This window comes from Siniperca chuatsi, linkage group LG15, assembly GCF_020085105.1.
Source record: "Siniperca chuatsi isolate FFG_IHB_CAS linkage group LG15, ASM2008510v1, whole genome shotgun sequence".
Classification (NCBI taxonomy): domain Eukaryota; kingdom Metazoa; phylum Chordata; class Actinopteri; order Centrarchiformes; family Sinipercidae; genus Siniperca; species Siniperca chuatsi.
The window spans coordinates 19,353,528-19,370,662 of record NC_058056.1 but is presented as its reverse complement, the minus strand read 5'-3'; the positions used below and the strand labels follow the sequence as shown (position 1 = coordinate 19,370,662).

At 41.8% G+C, this 17,135-nt stretch overlaps 1 protein-coding gene across 1 annotated transcript in view; it reads left to right on the top strand.

The window, feature by feature from the left end:
- The first annotated feature begins 540 nt into the window (after positions 1-540).
- The window catches only part of hs6st1a (heparan sulfate 6-O-sulfotransferase 1a), a 57,827-nt gene continuing 41,232 nt past the window's right edge, over positions 541-17,135 (top strand). The window contains exon 1 of the mRNA XM_044167287.1: positions 541-1,381. Coding sequence (XP_044023222.1) covers positions 882-1,381 — 500 coding nt within the window. The 5' untranslated portion in view covers positions 541-881. The remainder of the gene's footprint in view (positions 1,382-17,135) is intronic.

The window sequence follows — 17,135 nt, the reverse complement described above, 5'->3', positions numbered from 1 at the left end:
GGATGAAGGTTTCAGTTTGTTTTTCTCCAATTTTAACAGCACATGTATTTTCCAAATACATTGATATAACCAGATCATATCTTTTGACCCCTATACCACAATGTAGAAGTCTGTAATAGAGCTCTTCATGCCAAACAGAGTCTTTCTTGAAGTCAATAAAACAAGTGAATATCTTACAATTTTTTTGTTTGGGGTACATGTTTGTTGATTAAAGTGTGAAGGTTGCATATATGTTTTGGGAGAAAGCCAATTACATTTTTTACTCAAGATGGAGTAAGGAAATCTAGTATCCTTTTTTTTTAGAATAGTTTCTATCTATCTATCTATCTATCTATCTATCTATCTATCTATCTATCTATCTATCTATCTATCTATCTATCTATCTATCTATCTATCTATCTATCTATCTATCTATCTAAGGCCACGACCTATTGGCTTCTAACGGATGACGCGGTCGTTATGTGTCAACCAATAAATTAAAGCGACTCTCCCTTTCACTCTGTTTTCAGAGAGAGAGGGAGCGAGCGAGGTTGAAAAGGTAGGATTCGCGCTGCATCCTGGGTACATAACTCCATGGTGATGCAGTGAGCCTGTTGTGTAGACTGGAACGGGAAACCAAAGTAAAGTAAACGGGGTAGGGTCGGCAACGGGGGGGGGCTTTCAGCGAGTTACAATGCGTCTTTCACGGTGTTGAACAGTCTCGGTGAACGATGAGCCAACTTCGCCGGTCGTCTCGAAGCGGAACGAGTCACTCTTGAGCCCCGAAAAAGAGTCCTTCTTGGCGGGGGAGAGCGAGAATGCAGAAGCCGAGCGCCCTGCTCCCTGTTGTCGGCTTGACTGGGAAATGGTAGCGTACTGCAGGAACCGCACTTGGAAGGAACATGGTCGAGAGGAGCAGCAAATTCTTGTTGATCGTCGTCGGATCCGTGTGTTTCATGCTGATTCTCTATCAGTACGTGGCCCCCGGGGTGATCAATTTCGGCTCCCCGCACGGTTATTTCACGGAAGAAGACGAGGGGGACATCTTCCCGACTCCGGACCCCCACTACGTTAAGAAATACTACTTCCCCGTCAGGGACCTGGAGAGGACGATTGATTTCCAAATCAAAGGAGAGGACGTGATCGTGTTTTTGCACATCCAAAAGACCGGGGGGACTACCTTCGGCAGGCACCTGGTCCAGAATGTCCGTCTGGAGGTCCCTTGCGACTGCAGACCGGGCCAGAAGAAGTGTACCTGCTACCGGCCGAATCGCAAGGAGACCTGGCTCTTCTCCCGGTTCTCCACCGGCTGGAGCTGCGGCTTGCACGCCGACTGGACCGAGCTCACAAACTGTGTGCCCGGGGTCCTCAACAAGAAGGAGAACAAACAGAAAAATCTAAGGTAAAAGTGGGACATGTTTGGTTTATTGACTGTAGAAGTGTGAGGCTTAGGTTATTGCCTGTAGTCAAAAATTGGGTATCTATAGTAACTCGGATATATTTGTGAAGATTATATACTAACTTTTAAACTAGAATACTGTATATATATATATATATATATATATATATATCGTGTGTGTGTGTGTGTGTGTTTATAATATTGCAGTGATGCCACTGTACAGAAAATACACCTGAAGGTACAATAGGTCACTGAAAACTCACACAGCTGTAAATTGTGTTTCCATAGGATGAGATTTAAATAATCTAATCACACTGAACTAAAATTTAAATCAAACTAATATAAAATTACTAAATTATTAACATTTTCTATCAGCTCTTGACAGTCCTACTTCTTACACATCTTTGTCTGGTTTGCAAACAGCTTTTAATGTTGGCTTATTCCTCCGGAGAGGCAATTATAATAGGCCTAATCTAATGGTAAATTTTAAAGCATTTTTCACACAAAATATTAAAACTTTACATGATTATGCAGCTATTTTTAGTCAAATTGTTACCACAAAAATGTAGTAGTGATACCAGAGAAGATAAAACAAAAGAAAAGGTAATATAATGATGTTAAAACCCTATAACTGAACACCACAGACACATTAACATTCCCACAAGATGTTAATGGATGTAATTTGTCGCCATGTTATATTTAAATAAAAGGTCTTTCTCTCCTCTCTGGGTGGCACAGTGTTATGGTATGGTTTAAAATGAAAGAAGAATGGCATGGATTGTGTATTATCCTGAAATAATGGGTTGAAAACAGATGCTGAGAGACAAATGTTGATGACATTTCAACAGTGTGCTGTCACAAATGCCACAGGAGTTCAACACTGCTTCTGACAATTGTTGATAGGTGCCGATACAAGGGTGCCCTCCCACGAAATCACACACTGAGACTTGACTGAATTTATTTCAGGCGGAGGAGTGTAATACATCCCGGCAACATTTCCACTCAGTAATAATCCCTCACATTGACTGTGAGGTAACCAGACACGACGTGCATTCTTATTAAGTTATAACCCATTTCTTCTCTGCGCCTCGCCATTGTTGTTGCCAACATATTGCATCCCTCACCCAGACATATTGATGGCTATATCAACTTCCATTTCACTGCACCCTTGTGGATAAAGGGTATGCTTGTTGAATGGGTTATGTGTCTTTGTATTGCCTGAGATGGTTTAATATTTTATTTTGTCTATGGATGATCAATAGGACAAAGAGGGTTTAGAAATACGTGGGAATTTAATGAGAGAAAGAAGTGTTTTTCGCCTCTCTGCCTATCTGTCTGGCAGCCAGGCGCGGTGGAGATGTCAGGCCGGCTGCTCTGCTTCCCATGGTTGCTCAAACTGGGGATCAGAGCTGCAGGCAGGGCAGGGCTGGGCTGGGCTGGTAGGAGGGAGAGGGGGACCCTGCGGGGGTTTGGCTCCGCTCTAATCCGGGTGATTATTACCACTGGGACACACACACATACACACACACACATACTAGCGCTGGTATTTGCTGCTGGCGTCAGTCCCGGCTCCCGTGGTTTGCCCTGGTCAGAGGTGATAACGTGTCCGGCCATTTTGCATGGCGAGCTGAGATATCACAGTGGATGCAGGATAAACAGCCTTTCATCACTTTGTGAGCGCACTCTGTCAAAGCCTAAACTTGTATTGGTGTGTATTTATGTGTATGTTTGTGTGCACCTGAAGAGGCCACAGGAACAGAAAGAGGAAGGCAGAGTAGATGAGAGAGGTCTAGGTATGCATGTATGGGTGTGAGCGCAGCGGAGAGAGGATCTCTTGCCTCTGGTATATTCGACTGTCCTATCACTCCTGACAGGGGAAACAAGGGACTATAAGCTTAATAGCACCCTGAAGGAAAAACAATCCTGCTCCATATTACACGCGGCTCCACTTCCACCGGAAAGAGAAGTGAATCGCTGCAATAAGGACCTCTGAGTAGAAACTGAAAGCACAATCTCTTTGTTTCTCTTTTGATTTTTGTTCCTTTTTCTGTCTCATTGCCTGCTTTTCTCTATGTGCTTCTGTCTGTGTATGTTTAAGTCCTTGTCTCCCTCATTGTTCGGCTCTTTTGTATCATCGTGGTAATGCTTGTTTAGGGACATTTGTCTTGAGGGCAGTAGGACTGTGGTGAAAGTGTGAAAAAGATCATCTGTGTTTACAGAAAGGTGGTGAGGGATTTCTTGGCGCAGTGTCGTATGCATAGCTTTCAAATCAGCTGTGCGTATTGTCAGTGTGGTGGAGATAAACAGTCTGTAGCCTCAGCCAGTGGTGTGACAGTTTTACGTGTCTGACACACCACATACCTGCCCACCTTGTGGAGGAAGTGGTTTGGAGGTGTGTTGTTAACAGAAAAGAGAAAAACAGCCTGTCTAGAAATCTTTGACCTCACAGTAGCAGCAGTTCTAGTGTTGAGATCCAGCATTTCTCTGCAGCTGTGTTCTCATCCAGCTGTCAAGTGAATTTTACACAAACGTTTCAAATGCTGCAAAAATAAAATGTGAATTAGGACCATTTCCATCAGCTGAATACAAGCATATAAATACGCCTCCTGAATGTTTTAAAAAAAAAAAAAAAATAAAAATACACACACACACATCCACAAGGAAAAAATGTAAAATGTCAAGAACAGACAAATAGATTCAAAAATTCAAAGTTATTAGGCAAGTTGTACTAACTGACATGATAGCGAGAGAGGGGTGCACTTCCTCCTACAATGTACAACATTCAGTGAAATAAGGAACATTTACTTAACTCTGTTTAGTTCAACTCTGTAATCTTGTGCCCAATATTTATCAACATGCCACAACCTGAGGGACAGGGAATTACTTATATACACACACACACACACACACACACACACACATACATACATACATACATACATACATACATACATACATACATACATACATACATATATATATATATATATATATATATATATATATATATATATATATATATATATATATATATATATATATATATATAAAAAAGTTTCAATGTTTTAGTTTTCGCTTTTTGTATTTGTATTTTAACTGCAAGTCTACAAATTATTATTATTATTATTGTTGTTGTTATCCTATTTTATCTGTATATATTTTTATATCACAATTCTTCTGTTTATGTATATGTTTTATTTTACACATGCTTTGGCAATGTTAACATCTGTTTCCCATGCCAATAAAGCCCAATTGAATTAGGTAAAAAATGTTATTGAGAGAGAGAGAGATTTACTTTAAAAAAAACATTTCTGAATGTCCAAAGCTGCTATTGAACGGTTTGTGTCGATACTTTAACATTTTCCAAGCCCTATTGTTGTGGCTGTATTATTCATTGATTCTACAGATGGATCTGTATCACTGTATATTGCACAGTTTCTTCAAAATGTTTCTACTTCAATAGATCATAAAAACTTTTTTGAGAAATTGTGGAAATTGGATTGAATATGGTGGTTTTTCAAATTCAGTATCTCATAAATTGTGAGAGAAAAATGCTACGATGGATTAGGCTTAGTTTGGTCTGGTGACAAATGTGTCAGCTTTAGTGGAAGGCGCATTAAGTAGGAGTGAGCGGCAGTGAGGTGAATGGTTCGTAGTAGAAGAGACTCTCTCTGTCTTTGATCGGTGATGAGATCGAGATGAACAGTGGCATTGTGGGAGAAAAGAACTCAAATACTCAGAAGAGAGCCACTCAGAGTGGATTTGTCATTTCCCACCTCTTATATCAGTTTTAATGTTCTTCACTGATTCCATGGGACACACACACTAATGAGTGTGTGAAACAAATAGACACAGACCCTAATGCAAGGCCGTAGATATGGAGCTTCTAATTGGTTAAGGAGGTTCCTATCACTTTACTCAAATTAGAGCCACAGTTTCAGATGGAGGATACCATCTGTCATGTGCGTGTGCGCACATCTCATGACTGTGTGTGTTTTTAATCCTAGTGTGTCATAGAGCGTCTTAGTAAGCAAAGGGATGGGGCTAATTTTACTGCCTCTATCTCGGCCCTCTCAAATCACTCCCTGTTTTTTCTCTCCATCTCTTTCTCTCCCGCCTTCTCTTCATCCCCTCTGCTTGCTTCTAAAACACTTTCCCTCCCTCTCCTTCCATCCTTTCCTCCCTCCTTCGCTCCATGATGGTGTCACTCTCTAATCAAACAGCAGGCTTGCTTTCCGCTTGGTGGCTTTATGGCCGGGGGCTCACTCTCTATCTCTCTCCTGCACTTTTCTCTCTCTCTCTCTCTCTCTCCTCTTTTCTCTTCTCTCCATCTCTGCCCCCTCTCTTTCTTTCTCTCCCTTGCCATCTTTCTCTCCCTTGCCATCTTTCTCTCCCTTGCCATCTTTCTCTCCCTCTCCCTCCGAGCGTGACTACCGCATTAGAGGAAATGTCTTTTCATGGAAGATTTGCTGCAATTTCCAAAATGGCTGCTTTGCTTAATGGACAACTGCCTTGGTTCTAATGAATGATTACATGTACGAGTATGAGGGAAAGGGGAGGGGCGGGGGAGGCAAGGAGAGAGGGACAGAGGAGGAGATGGAGGTGATAAGGAGTAATATGAGGATGGGATGAGATGTGGGACAAGAGGAGAGCTGTCAGAGAATGATTGAAAAGATAAAAGATGGAAGGGTGAAAACGTTTAGTTTCATTGCTGGGGAGGGGGCTAGTCAATTAGCACGGTTGTCAAGCACTGGGCTTTACTCTTCTTTCAATAGGTCTGTTTCAGATTCACAGCACAAATCCCTGCACTCTAAGATGGCTCTGTGTATAAATGTGTGTGTGTGTGTGTGTGTGTGGGGCGTGAGAGCTGATGCGTGTGCATGTGTTAGCCCAGCATGGTGCCATCAGCCAGCCAGCCAGCACAACAGAGAATCCAGATGAACTCCAGGAAGCTGCAGAGACAGCCCCGGCTGATTGGCATATAGTGTGTGTGTGTGTGTGTGTGTGTGTGTGGATTGTCTATATGAGTGTGTGCACGCGCTCATGTGTAGCCAGGCAGGTTGGTGTTAATCCAACCGGATTAGCCCAGTTTAAGCGCTGGCGGCCAGGCGCTCCAAAGCGGGTTACGTCCGCTCATCCTGCGACTGCACCACGTTCCTGTATTCCCAACAAACATTCCCACATCCCTCCAGCCAGTTATTCCCTGCCTGTTTACTTGGCTCCAATCGCCTTCGCCTGCTTGTCTTCGTGGAAACCAGGCTCTAATTGGGTTTACCAGTGGTGACTTAATCCCGGCACCTACCTTACTTCTCCTGATTCATGTGTATGAGGAATGGGCATACAGACAGAGGCATTAAAGTACATTTTGTGGCGATAAACATGATGCTTTTCTGAATGGATTAGTGTTCACATTTAGTGCCAGAACCATTATTAGATTAATGGTCTCAGTAGACACGCAATTAATCAATGACAATTTTTATAATCGATAAATTGTTGTCATATCATACGCTGCTTACATGCTCTTAAAAAGTCGTTGTGAATCTTTTTTTGCTGTTGACTGGTGAGTCTGCTGTTCAGCAAAATAAGCAATTTGAAGATGTCATTTGGGCTCTGGTAACTGGTGATAAGCATTTGTTTTTGACATTTTAAACATCAAACCAACCCAACTTTTTCTTGGCTTGTGACTCCTAAAACAAAGTTATGTCTACTTTCAACCCCTTGTCACAGGTTGCATATGTGTACAAGTTGTCACCAGTTTAACCAATATGTAATTCTTCCTTCTCATACTCTTTTATTTGAATACTTTTTTAGGCCAGAAGTGGTAAAATTATCTAGCAATTCACAAGAAAAAAGCAAATGTTGTCTTCTTTCCAATCTTTTTAATTAAATTTATATTTATCTCATGACTCCTTGGTGGGGTCCCGTCCCACAGGTTAGAAACCACTAAATGATCATTTCATTAATAAAAGGAATATTGGATAATTTAATAGACATTGAGAATATTTTGTTGAAACTCTAATCACATTGGTTATAATGATAATCACGGACATGTAGTACACTAGGATGTTGTTACACCTAAACAATTGATTTGATCCCTTTTGTTGCAGTTATTACTATCCCATTTATAAATTACTCTCTCAAACAATATTCTAAGTTTTTCAAGTTTTATGCTCTGCCCCTCACAATATAGTGAAAGGATGGACGACTCACCCGCAATCTCACACATAAAAGGGTGAGATATGGCCCCTATGTGTTATCTTCTTCAGTAGCTTGAGGCGATTGTTGACAGGCCTCTCTCTCAGCTACACCACTGCTTCCCCTTAACTACAAGAGTTAAACTCAGATTCAGCCTCAGGTCACTGTAACGTATAACCCAGCCTCACAATTCAGAGTTGAGAGACTTTAGCTCAATAGGAAATGTGGATACCTTTGTTGGGCCCCTCGCTACATACACAGGGCTTTAGTTCGACTCTGCCATACTGACCGTCTGCAGCCATTTTGCAGCAGACAACTGTTTAGCTGTAGTTGATCAGGGATGCAAAATGGCCCGATCACAGAATCAGCATTAAACTGAAACTGTTCAGAATGCAAACTCGTACGGTCAAGTTGAGTTAAGGCTGTTGCCACTATTGATTTGCCCCAGCTGTTTCACCTCAGTGCTTTGTAAAGACAGAACAAGGAGAGGGATCCACTTTACCACTGACGACTGTCTCTATTGGTGGTCTGTGAAGCCTGAAAGCCTTCATTATTGATTAGCCGTTATGGATCGGAGAGGGTTTTTCATTGATTGATAAAAGTTGAGTGACACCGACGTAGAGCAGAGTCCTTCCAGACCGATCTGGCTGTATTCTCAACAACGAGGGCAGGCGGAGAAAGTGGGAAAGAAAAGCACGAGTGATGTGTTTCTTAATCATTACACAGCCTCTGTGACTCTGTGTCACTCTGTCTCTTCCACCCTCTGCCGTCGACTGTCAAATGCCAACCTCCCCCCACCACCACCAAAGTGATTCTGCGGCCCTGTGGACAAATAACCGTGCGGTGAATGATTAGCAGACATTTCTATGGCTGGTAATGAGGGGCGCTACGCTACAGCAGCTCTTCCAACAGGATTACTGCATATTGATTAGCCTAGCATAGCATTAGCCTGGCTAGCTAAAAGGGACTGACTGATTAGTGGACATTTCTATAGTGGTTAATGAGTAGTGCTGTGGAATGCTGTGGTATGCTGTCCATGAGAATGGGATTACAGGCTATTAATCAGACAAGAGGCTAGCTGAAGTCATTAGCCAGCCCCACGGCAAAGTCAGTGCGTCTGTGGTTGATCCTAGTCCCTGGTTTCTAAATCCGGTTTGGCCTTGTCTCTTGCTACATATTGACCCTGAGTGTCTGTCTTTCTTTTAACACTCCCACCCCATGGTGCCCTATTCAAATGATGGCACTCCCTGTCTTTTCCGTCCTTCCCTTTTTCTGAGATGGAGAAGGACAGGGAGAAATAGAGAGAAAGACGTCCCCAGGGACTGCTCTCTGCATCCATTAACAGCAGTGTCTTTTCATGTCCCTGAATGTGACAAGTCCAGACAGGATGTGGCCCCAGAGCTTCTCCTCATGTCTTAGTCTGTGCTCCTCGCATTTATTTATAAACAAACTAATAAATGCAATAATTTTCTGCATGCATATGTTTATGAATAAATACATCTATTCATGAAGCTGATGTGTGTCTATGGGAGCGTGTTTGTATGTGTGTGTGTGTGTGTGTGTGTGTGTGTGTGAGTGGGAGATGGCCAAAGGAGGCATGTGAACGGAGAAGAGAGTCTGACAAGCGTGTTAATTGAATTGTGGGAAAAATGCAAATCCTGTACTGCCTCTTTGAATTAGGGGGAGGAGTTTTAACTGATTGGGACTGTCTCCTCTTTAGGCGCGAGCACACACACACACACACACACACACACAGTAGGCTAACTTTTACCAAATCCCAAAAAGAGAATGAATGAATGATAGCGTTGTCTGCACCCTTCCACGCCTCACCCTTTTTCTCATCATTCTTCACCATTTTTCTGTCCATCATGCCATCCCAGCACTTCAGTTTCTTTTGTCTGTGTGCATGTGTGTGCGTCTGTGCATGCATGAGTCCCACCAGAAGAGCTAAAGTGCTGATGCCATTCATGGAAAGACAGAAAAAGCAGAGATTCCTGCTACACTTGGTTTGTCTGCTTTGCTCTAGGGCAGAGCTGTAGATCACCAGAGTTGCTCCTTTTGAAGCTGCACACGTTCTGTTTGTGTGTGTGTGTGTGTGTGTGTGTGTGTGTGTGTGTGTCTCCTCTGCCTTCATTTGTGCATTCAAGCAATGTGCATGTGTCCGGGTGTTTGCCATGTGAATGTGTGGCCTGTGTGATCTGTGTTCACAAGTCTGTATGGTGATCACAAGTCTGTATGGTGATTTGATGTGTGTTTGGTAAACCACAGATGAAATGTGTCACTGTTGCCTACATTGCTGCTGTCTGTCTTTCTCATACCTGGGGCTGAATGATATGAGGAAAATATGTCATTCCGATTTTTTCAGACCAATATTGGTATTGTGATTTAGATTTTGATTATTTTCTATAATTCAATTCTAGGCCTTTTTTGGCATGAAACATAGCATGAAACAAGATGAGTTTGTACCAAGCATAATCACATGTATTTATTTTTTTTTACACAAAAAGCATTTGTAAAATAGAGGCAGTTTCTTGTGTGTTGCAGTTCATTTTTGACCTTGGGAAAAAAATCTTTACTCAAGATTGACTTAATAGCTTTCTCTGGAGCTTTAAGCTGCATCTCACTATCACTTATGAAGCCCGCTAGGCAGATGAGGTTGAAAGCTGCAGAAAAAGCTAATAAGTGGACTTTGAGTTAATAACTTTTGGTCAAATGCAGTTTCTTGTTTTTGAGGTCATCCTAGGGTTCTTTTTATAATTCTATATAAATATTTACCTGTTAAACCCACACTTAAGATGGTAAGTTGTTTGTTGGTAAGATGTTTCATCAGTAAGACGGTCATACATTACTGTAATTTAATGAAGTGGCATTCTATTTATTGATAAAAGCTAGTTGTCCTTTATTGGCTCAATGACAAACTGAGCAGCAAAAAGACACAGTCCACTGACTCCACTCTCTCTTGTCAAACATGAATAGAGAGCCCCAAGTCCTGACTTACATCCAAGCCAGCCTCTGTTCCACCAGTTTCTGTAACTCAGTGTAATCTCTCAGTCAGCATTTCTTTCATCGGCCTGCCTGAGTTGAAATCTTTGTGATTTTAAGGAAGTTAAATAATGATTACTTTGTGAGCGCAGGAAAGACTACAGCTCCTTACTTACCCAGTTTCGTCCATATCCATAAAACTCACCAATGCTCTCTTCTAATGTTGTTTTTCCAACTTTCTAGTTGTAATCGCTGCTGTCTAAAAACTTCTACAGCACTCAGTCCTCTCTGTCCTGCTGTTATTACAGACGTGGCGTGTCTGAGCTAGCTGAACCCCTCGACTTGTTCATGGACTCACCTCCTCTGCCCAGCCATGAAGTTTCACCAGGAATGGGAAATGATACTTGTTAAAGGCCACTCAAAACAGAAATATTAAGTAAACAACAATATTAGATTGGTTTCTTTTTAAATTACCATCCTTATCTAAACATTTGAAGTGAACAACACAACATACTATTGAGAAAGTTTCTGTTCCAAGGCTGGATTTTTAGTTGTTCTTAGCGTTGTTACAAATCTCAATGTGATTTTTGAATGAGCTTTTCTTACTTCTGGAACAGAACCCTGAAGTTCCAGTTTCACTCCTGCTGTCTATGATACAGAGTGACGCTCCTTTCTTGGGGGAAACCATCTTTAGCTGAGCACAAACAGTACAGACTTGAGCATGCAGAGTGCATATTAACCAAAAGGCTGCCATGAGTTTTCATTTTGTAGTTTGGCTAATTCATTGAATTAATGGTAATTAACTTCAGACCAAATTTGCTGCAGACAGTTGTCTTTATAGCTTGCAAAATTGTTACCAATGATAATTTTACTAAAGTTTTATTACATCTTGTTAAGACATTGTTAATACTGTAATTAAAACCTCACCCGTCCACATATACACACACAATCACACACAAGTATCAGATCTGATTAAACAAGGGTTAAATAAATATGTCACCTCATCTGGAAAAATCTCAACATGGTCCACTGTTGAGTCAAACTTAACAGTTAAAAAGTAGGACAGGCCTCTCCTGTAACGGCAGTAAAGAGCAATTGAGAGAGCGAGGGAGTTTCACCCTTCTGAATAAAGGTCAGTGTTGAAGCTAATCCAGTTATACTATTCTTAGTGTCTCTTCACCTCTTTGTCTCTTGCTGCTCTGCCTCCTCCTCCTCTTCACCCCACACAGCACTGTGGATCTGGGCCACAAGTATGTAGGTTTCACCTTTCTCTCTCTCTCTACACTTTAATTTCTTTCCCTTCCATCTCTGTTTTCCCCTTCGCTCCCTTCCTCTCCCCTTGCTCTCTCTTTCGCTCTGTCAAAGAAAGTTTCACTCCTTCATCCTCCCCGCCACCACCCCACCGTCGTTTTGGGTTCCCAGTGCGTGTCAGCTTCCTCCAGAGAGAGGAAGTGATGTGTCAGGAAGTGCTTTTATCTGCCAGTGATCTGATCTGATGTGAGATTGAGATAAACATGGGAGGAGTGTAGTGTTCTCTCTCTCACTACAGGGAACTGTACAATGGAGAAGCCCTCTTTTTTTTTTGCCTACGACTTTTCCTCGTGTGACAATCTGGTGGTCTTGGGGTGATTGCCGAATAATGAACCCATTCAGCCCTTCAACTCTTTAAAAAAAAATCTGCTGTAAAAACTGATGAGAAGTTTAGGAAGTAGTATTGTAACAGAACAACATCAAGATCTGAAATCATCAGTTTGATCCCTCGCAATATGAAATATCTCTGCCAACAGCCTTGTGTTTTCTGTCTTTGAGAAAGAAACTAAACCTCCACCTGCTCCCATTTTTTTATACTTTATGTTAGACTGTCAAATAAATGCATAAAAATCTATTAGATCACTTTCAGGAGCTCCTACGCATCCAAAGTACAATGTTGTGACATTCAGAAGACTAGTACATGAAAAAGATCCAAAATATATCAATATTTCAGATTTTGCCTTGGGTTGTCCTAACAAGCACATAGATTGGCTGTTTAGAGTTTAATAGGAAGGGAAAACCCAGTCCCCAGTCTGTGTAGTGTCTTCAATTTAAAAAGCCTCTGTGTGTTATACTAGATACACATGGAGAGGCAAGGCTAATACACATTCATCAACCACTCATAAAGGTCAAACCAAGCCAGATATTTTTACATAATCTGTCAACTTTATCTGAACATCTATTTTTCGGTTTGTTTCTGTATATGGTCTTTCCCAAGGTAACATAATCAGCGAGGAGGCTGTCCTTTCAACTAGTGGATGCACTTTCTTTATCTTTCTTTATCATACTGAAGTGCCCTTGAGGAATCCCTACCAGCCTAACACCCATTTACACATACAGACTACAACACTGGAGATGCGACAGGATGCGGTTCTTTGTGAACTGAAGCTTGAAAAACATGCTGGCAACGCCCACCACTACCCCTAAGACTCAAAAGTCACCCAGTGCTGCAACATGGGGAAGTTGGAAAAAGAGGAGTTGGAGTTTGCGAACTACGGCCTCAACACTAAACACACCCAGAAGCTTCAGGCTCGTGAGAGGCAAGAAAGAGCCTGTTGAAAGAGTTGTTTGCATGTTATTTCAAGAATCAGTGAGATATGAAATAGGATGGAAGTTCAGTTTGAGATCCATGAGTTTGAAGGCTTATCACCAGCCAAAACACTGCACAGCAGTTTATACTCAGAGACAGAATTTTACAACTCTGGAAAATTATCACGCCAGCAATCAATTGTCTTTGGTTGCAATAAGTGCAAAATAAACAGCAGAAATACAGCATTTACAAAGAAAGTTACCGGGAATGTGCGTTTGCATGTATTTGATTGGCAGCGTCGTGCCAGATGACATTGCGTTGTGATCCAGCAAAAGTTAAGCCTGGTTCAACTTACCGGACGACCCTTCGTGTTTTTGTTTTTTTCAAGCAGAAACATTCAATCTGTGATTGAAGGCAGACCGGTTCCAAAATTCCCAACTCCCAAGTGTCCAAATGTTGATAAAATCTGTCTTTGCCAGATAAATTGGTAAGTTTCAGCTACCACACTGGCTATTAACAGTCTCAGATATTTGGATAATTTAGTTTTTGGGTTTAGCGTGTTGTCAAAATTTGACTTGGCTGAGTATCTCCCTTTCTAATTACTGGACAAATCAAACGAAAACAATGACTATCAAACACCCTTCTGCCATCTAAATTCCATATTCTCTGCAGCAAACAGGCACTGAGGCTGGTATCATTCCTAGAAAGCCAAGAAATTGTTGGTGGTAGCTCGAAAGTTTCCAACAAATGGAGCCTTTAAGCACTGAGCACTGACAAGCTTTCAGAGGTGAATGTGACATTGTGAAGCAAGGTCTGCCCAGACAGTGTTCCCTGGGTTAATTGTAGTCGATTTTTCTGTTTAATATAAGCGTTTTTTTAAACAGGAAAGTCGGTTAAAACAAATCCTCATGTACACTGACGTCCTGTCAAAGGCAAAATCCCTATTCCTTACTAACGGGACGATGAGAGAGTGGGATTGAACTAAAAAAATATTTAAATTGGATAGTAAACACATATAAACAAAGACAAATACCAGGGCCATAAGACTAAAAGGCTAATCATTTACAGAAAGCAACAGAAAACCAAAACAATGACTGTAATGCTAGAAAACCACCAAAAGTAATTAAATGGGGAGAACTGTTGGAGTAATGTTTAAAAAACATCTATCTCATAAGCAGGCTTTTGGTTTTTGTGTGTCCATAGCAATACAAGAATGAGATTAGAGGCATTTGAGGCCCATAAAAACCCAAGGACCTCCAGGCTGTCCCTTTAGTCCAGAAGGCCTGTTCCAGAAAGATGTCACGACTTGGGTTTTCCCACTTGCATGATGCTGGCCTTTTGCATGTTGAGCGCCACAATGCAAATACTCTGAGGCAGTCATGCAAAAATGCAGACCACGCTCTCTCTCTCACACTCTCTCTCTTTCTGCCACACGCATTCAGCCTTCGTCCCTTGCTGACTTTATGGATGTTCACTGTTTGACGTTTTCCCTCGTTGAATATACCCCCTCACCCTTGCCTGTTTTTTTTTTTTCCTCTTCCTCCCTTCCTTCCTTTCTCCCTTCTCTCTGCCGTCTTTTGTCCGGCATCTCTTCACGCTTGACCAGCCTTGCTGTGACTCTTGACTTCAAAGAGCTACTTCATTCATCAGTCACTCATCAGGGAGAGAGGGCCATTCAGCGCTGCGCTAAAAGAGAGGGAGGGGACGAGGAGTGAGTGTATAAAAAAAGAGGGGGAGCGAGTGTATGAAAAGAGGGCACGAGAGAGAAAGAGGATCCGCTCTTGACCGCGGGGAACCTCGCGAGTCACAAAAGCAAAAAAAGGGACACACACCCACACTGCTACACACCCATACGTAGTCACTCTCAACACTAACACACACTCTTTTTTTGTTTTTGTCCTGTTGGGTGTGTGCCACATACATGATCCCTTCCTCCTTTTTCTGTCTATCCGTCTTCTTTCTATCTCGTCTTCTGTCATTCTTTTCACTTGAGCCGGCAGTACAAAGGGGTGTCAAGGCCCATTCCTTCCTGTAATCTCTCACTGCACCTGGGTGGTGTGTATGTGAGTGTGTATTTTTTTTTCTTCGTCAAATCTTTTCCACGCTGCGGCCACCCTAGTTTTTCTAAATCTTGCCTTCTGTATTTTCATCGCCTTCGTGCTCACTGACATTCTCCCTCTTTCTTCCATTCCTCTATATTTTGAGGTGGCTGGCAAGCTAGTTTTCAGGTCAGTGGGAATTGCTATTGCTTCCCCTCTCAGCTGGAGTCTGGCTCACACTCAACTGCACACAAACACACACACACACACAGTGATATACACGCTTTTTTGTTCACCCCTCTCTCTCTTTGTGTGAGTGGTTTATACAGACATGTTGTGGTTGTGTGGTCTTGCATACACGGTTGCCTAACTTGTAAAGGTGCATTGCTTGTAGGTGTGCCAGGTTGCTTTTCATCTGGGTTTTGTCTTTTCATTATTCCGTTGTTTATTTGTTTTTCTCCCTCAAGTAAGAAGTCCTAACTGAAAGTCTGTCACGCTCTGTGTGTCTGTTTTTGTGGTTGTTCACTTTCTGAGAGAGGATATTTCTTTTATGACTCACCTTGTTTGTGTATGTAAATCTTTTATCCGGGTTAACCTTTCCTGCTCAACAAGCAGGTTTTGATGTTTATTGCTAGAGAAAAAGTTTTTATGTAAGAACAGGTATAACTGGTTAAGGTATTACTAATATTCTGTCACCCTTATGTATGTAAAATATCAGCAGACAAAGTTCTATGTAGCATAGAGAAATATAGAACTCTGTTAAACTCACCTCGAATGCACCTAAAAAACCTCCAAAAAATCTTTTTGTCGCTGCATTTTTAAAGTTGGAGAATAAAAGTAAAGAGGAGAAATTGCACCCACTGAGACTGAGTTTGGCTTGAGATTTGGCGTGTCCCCAAACCACAGTGTTTGGATTTCGAGAGTCAAATACCATGCCCACACACATGATCTTTTATTGGGCAAAGCTTCACCATTGCGGACACACACATGCTGCCACGTGCTAGTACACACCAATGGCCACAAAAAGCTTTGAGAGAGCAGGTGCAGAGACCTACATGAGTCACGGGTCTTAATAAAGCAGAGGAGGTGTGGAATAGTTAATGAAATACCCAGTCATTTTTTCGTTGTTGCTGATTGCCAGAATGAGAGTGTGTGTATCTGCTTATGTTTGTCTGTGTGTGAGTAGCTGCACATGCATAGAAATTAATAATTTTTTTAAAGTATTCATCAGTATAAATCAGTGTGTTAATTATGTGCACACACTCAGCCCAGTGTGGTGAGTCAAGTCTGCGAGCTGAGTTAACGGGGCATGCCACGACATGCTTCAACAACGTACACACACATACATGTACAGACACATTAACTTTACCGTGTGAGAAAATGGAGATGGAGGTAGAAAGACAGAGAAAGAACTTAATAAAAGTGCCTTGGAGGAGGAAATTGGAAGGGAGGGATAATTGAGTTCAAGTAGGCAAAGAAAGAAAGAGACTGGGGAGAAAGGAGAGATGGACCGAACAGTTGGAAGGAAAGAGAGTAAATAGAAGGCAGAGATGGAGTAAAAAAAGAGGATGAAAACAGAGGGCAAGAAGGTGAGGGAAAGTATCTCTTTGTCTCCCCCTCCTCCCCCGATGGAATGTTAATCAGCATAAAGAGGTCAGCCCTTTTGGCGTTTCAGAGAGTGTGTGTGTGTGTGTGTGTGTGTGTGTGTTGGGGTGAAAAGGTCGGACATGGTGTTCTGGCCTTTTGGAGCCTTGTCTAAAGTGCTTCCAGTGAACAACTGCACACAGGGGTCCATTACAATGCCCTTTACAACTTTCTTTACAACACACTCCCAGCCACAAAATTCAGATAAACAGTTCTTTGATTAATCAGTTTTGACAGCATTATCATGATAATGAAACACTGCATGAAGAGTTTAATTCCAAGACATTAAATATCCAGTTTTGGAGATAAACAAAAACAATTATACATTGATCATGTT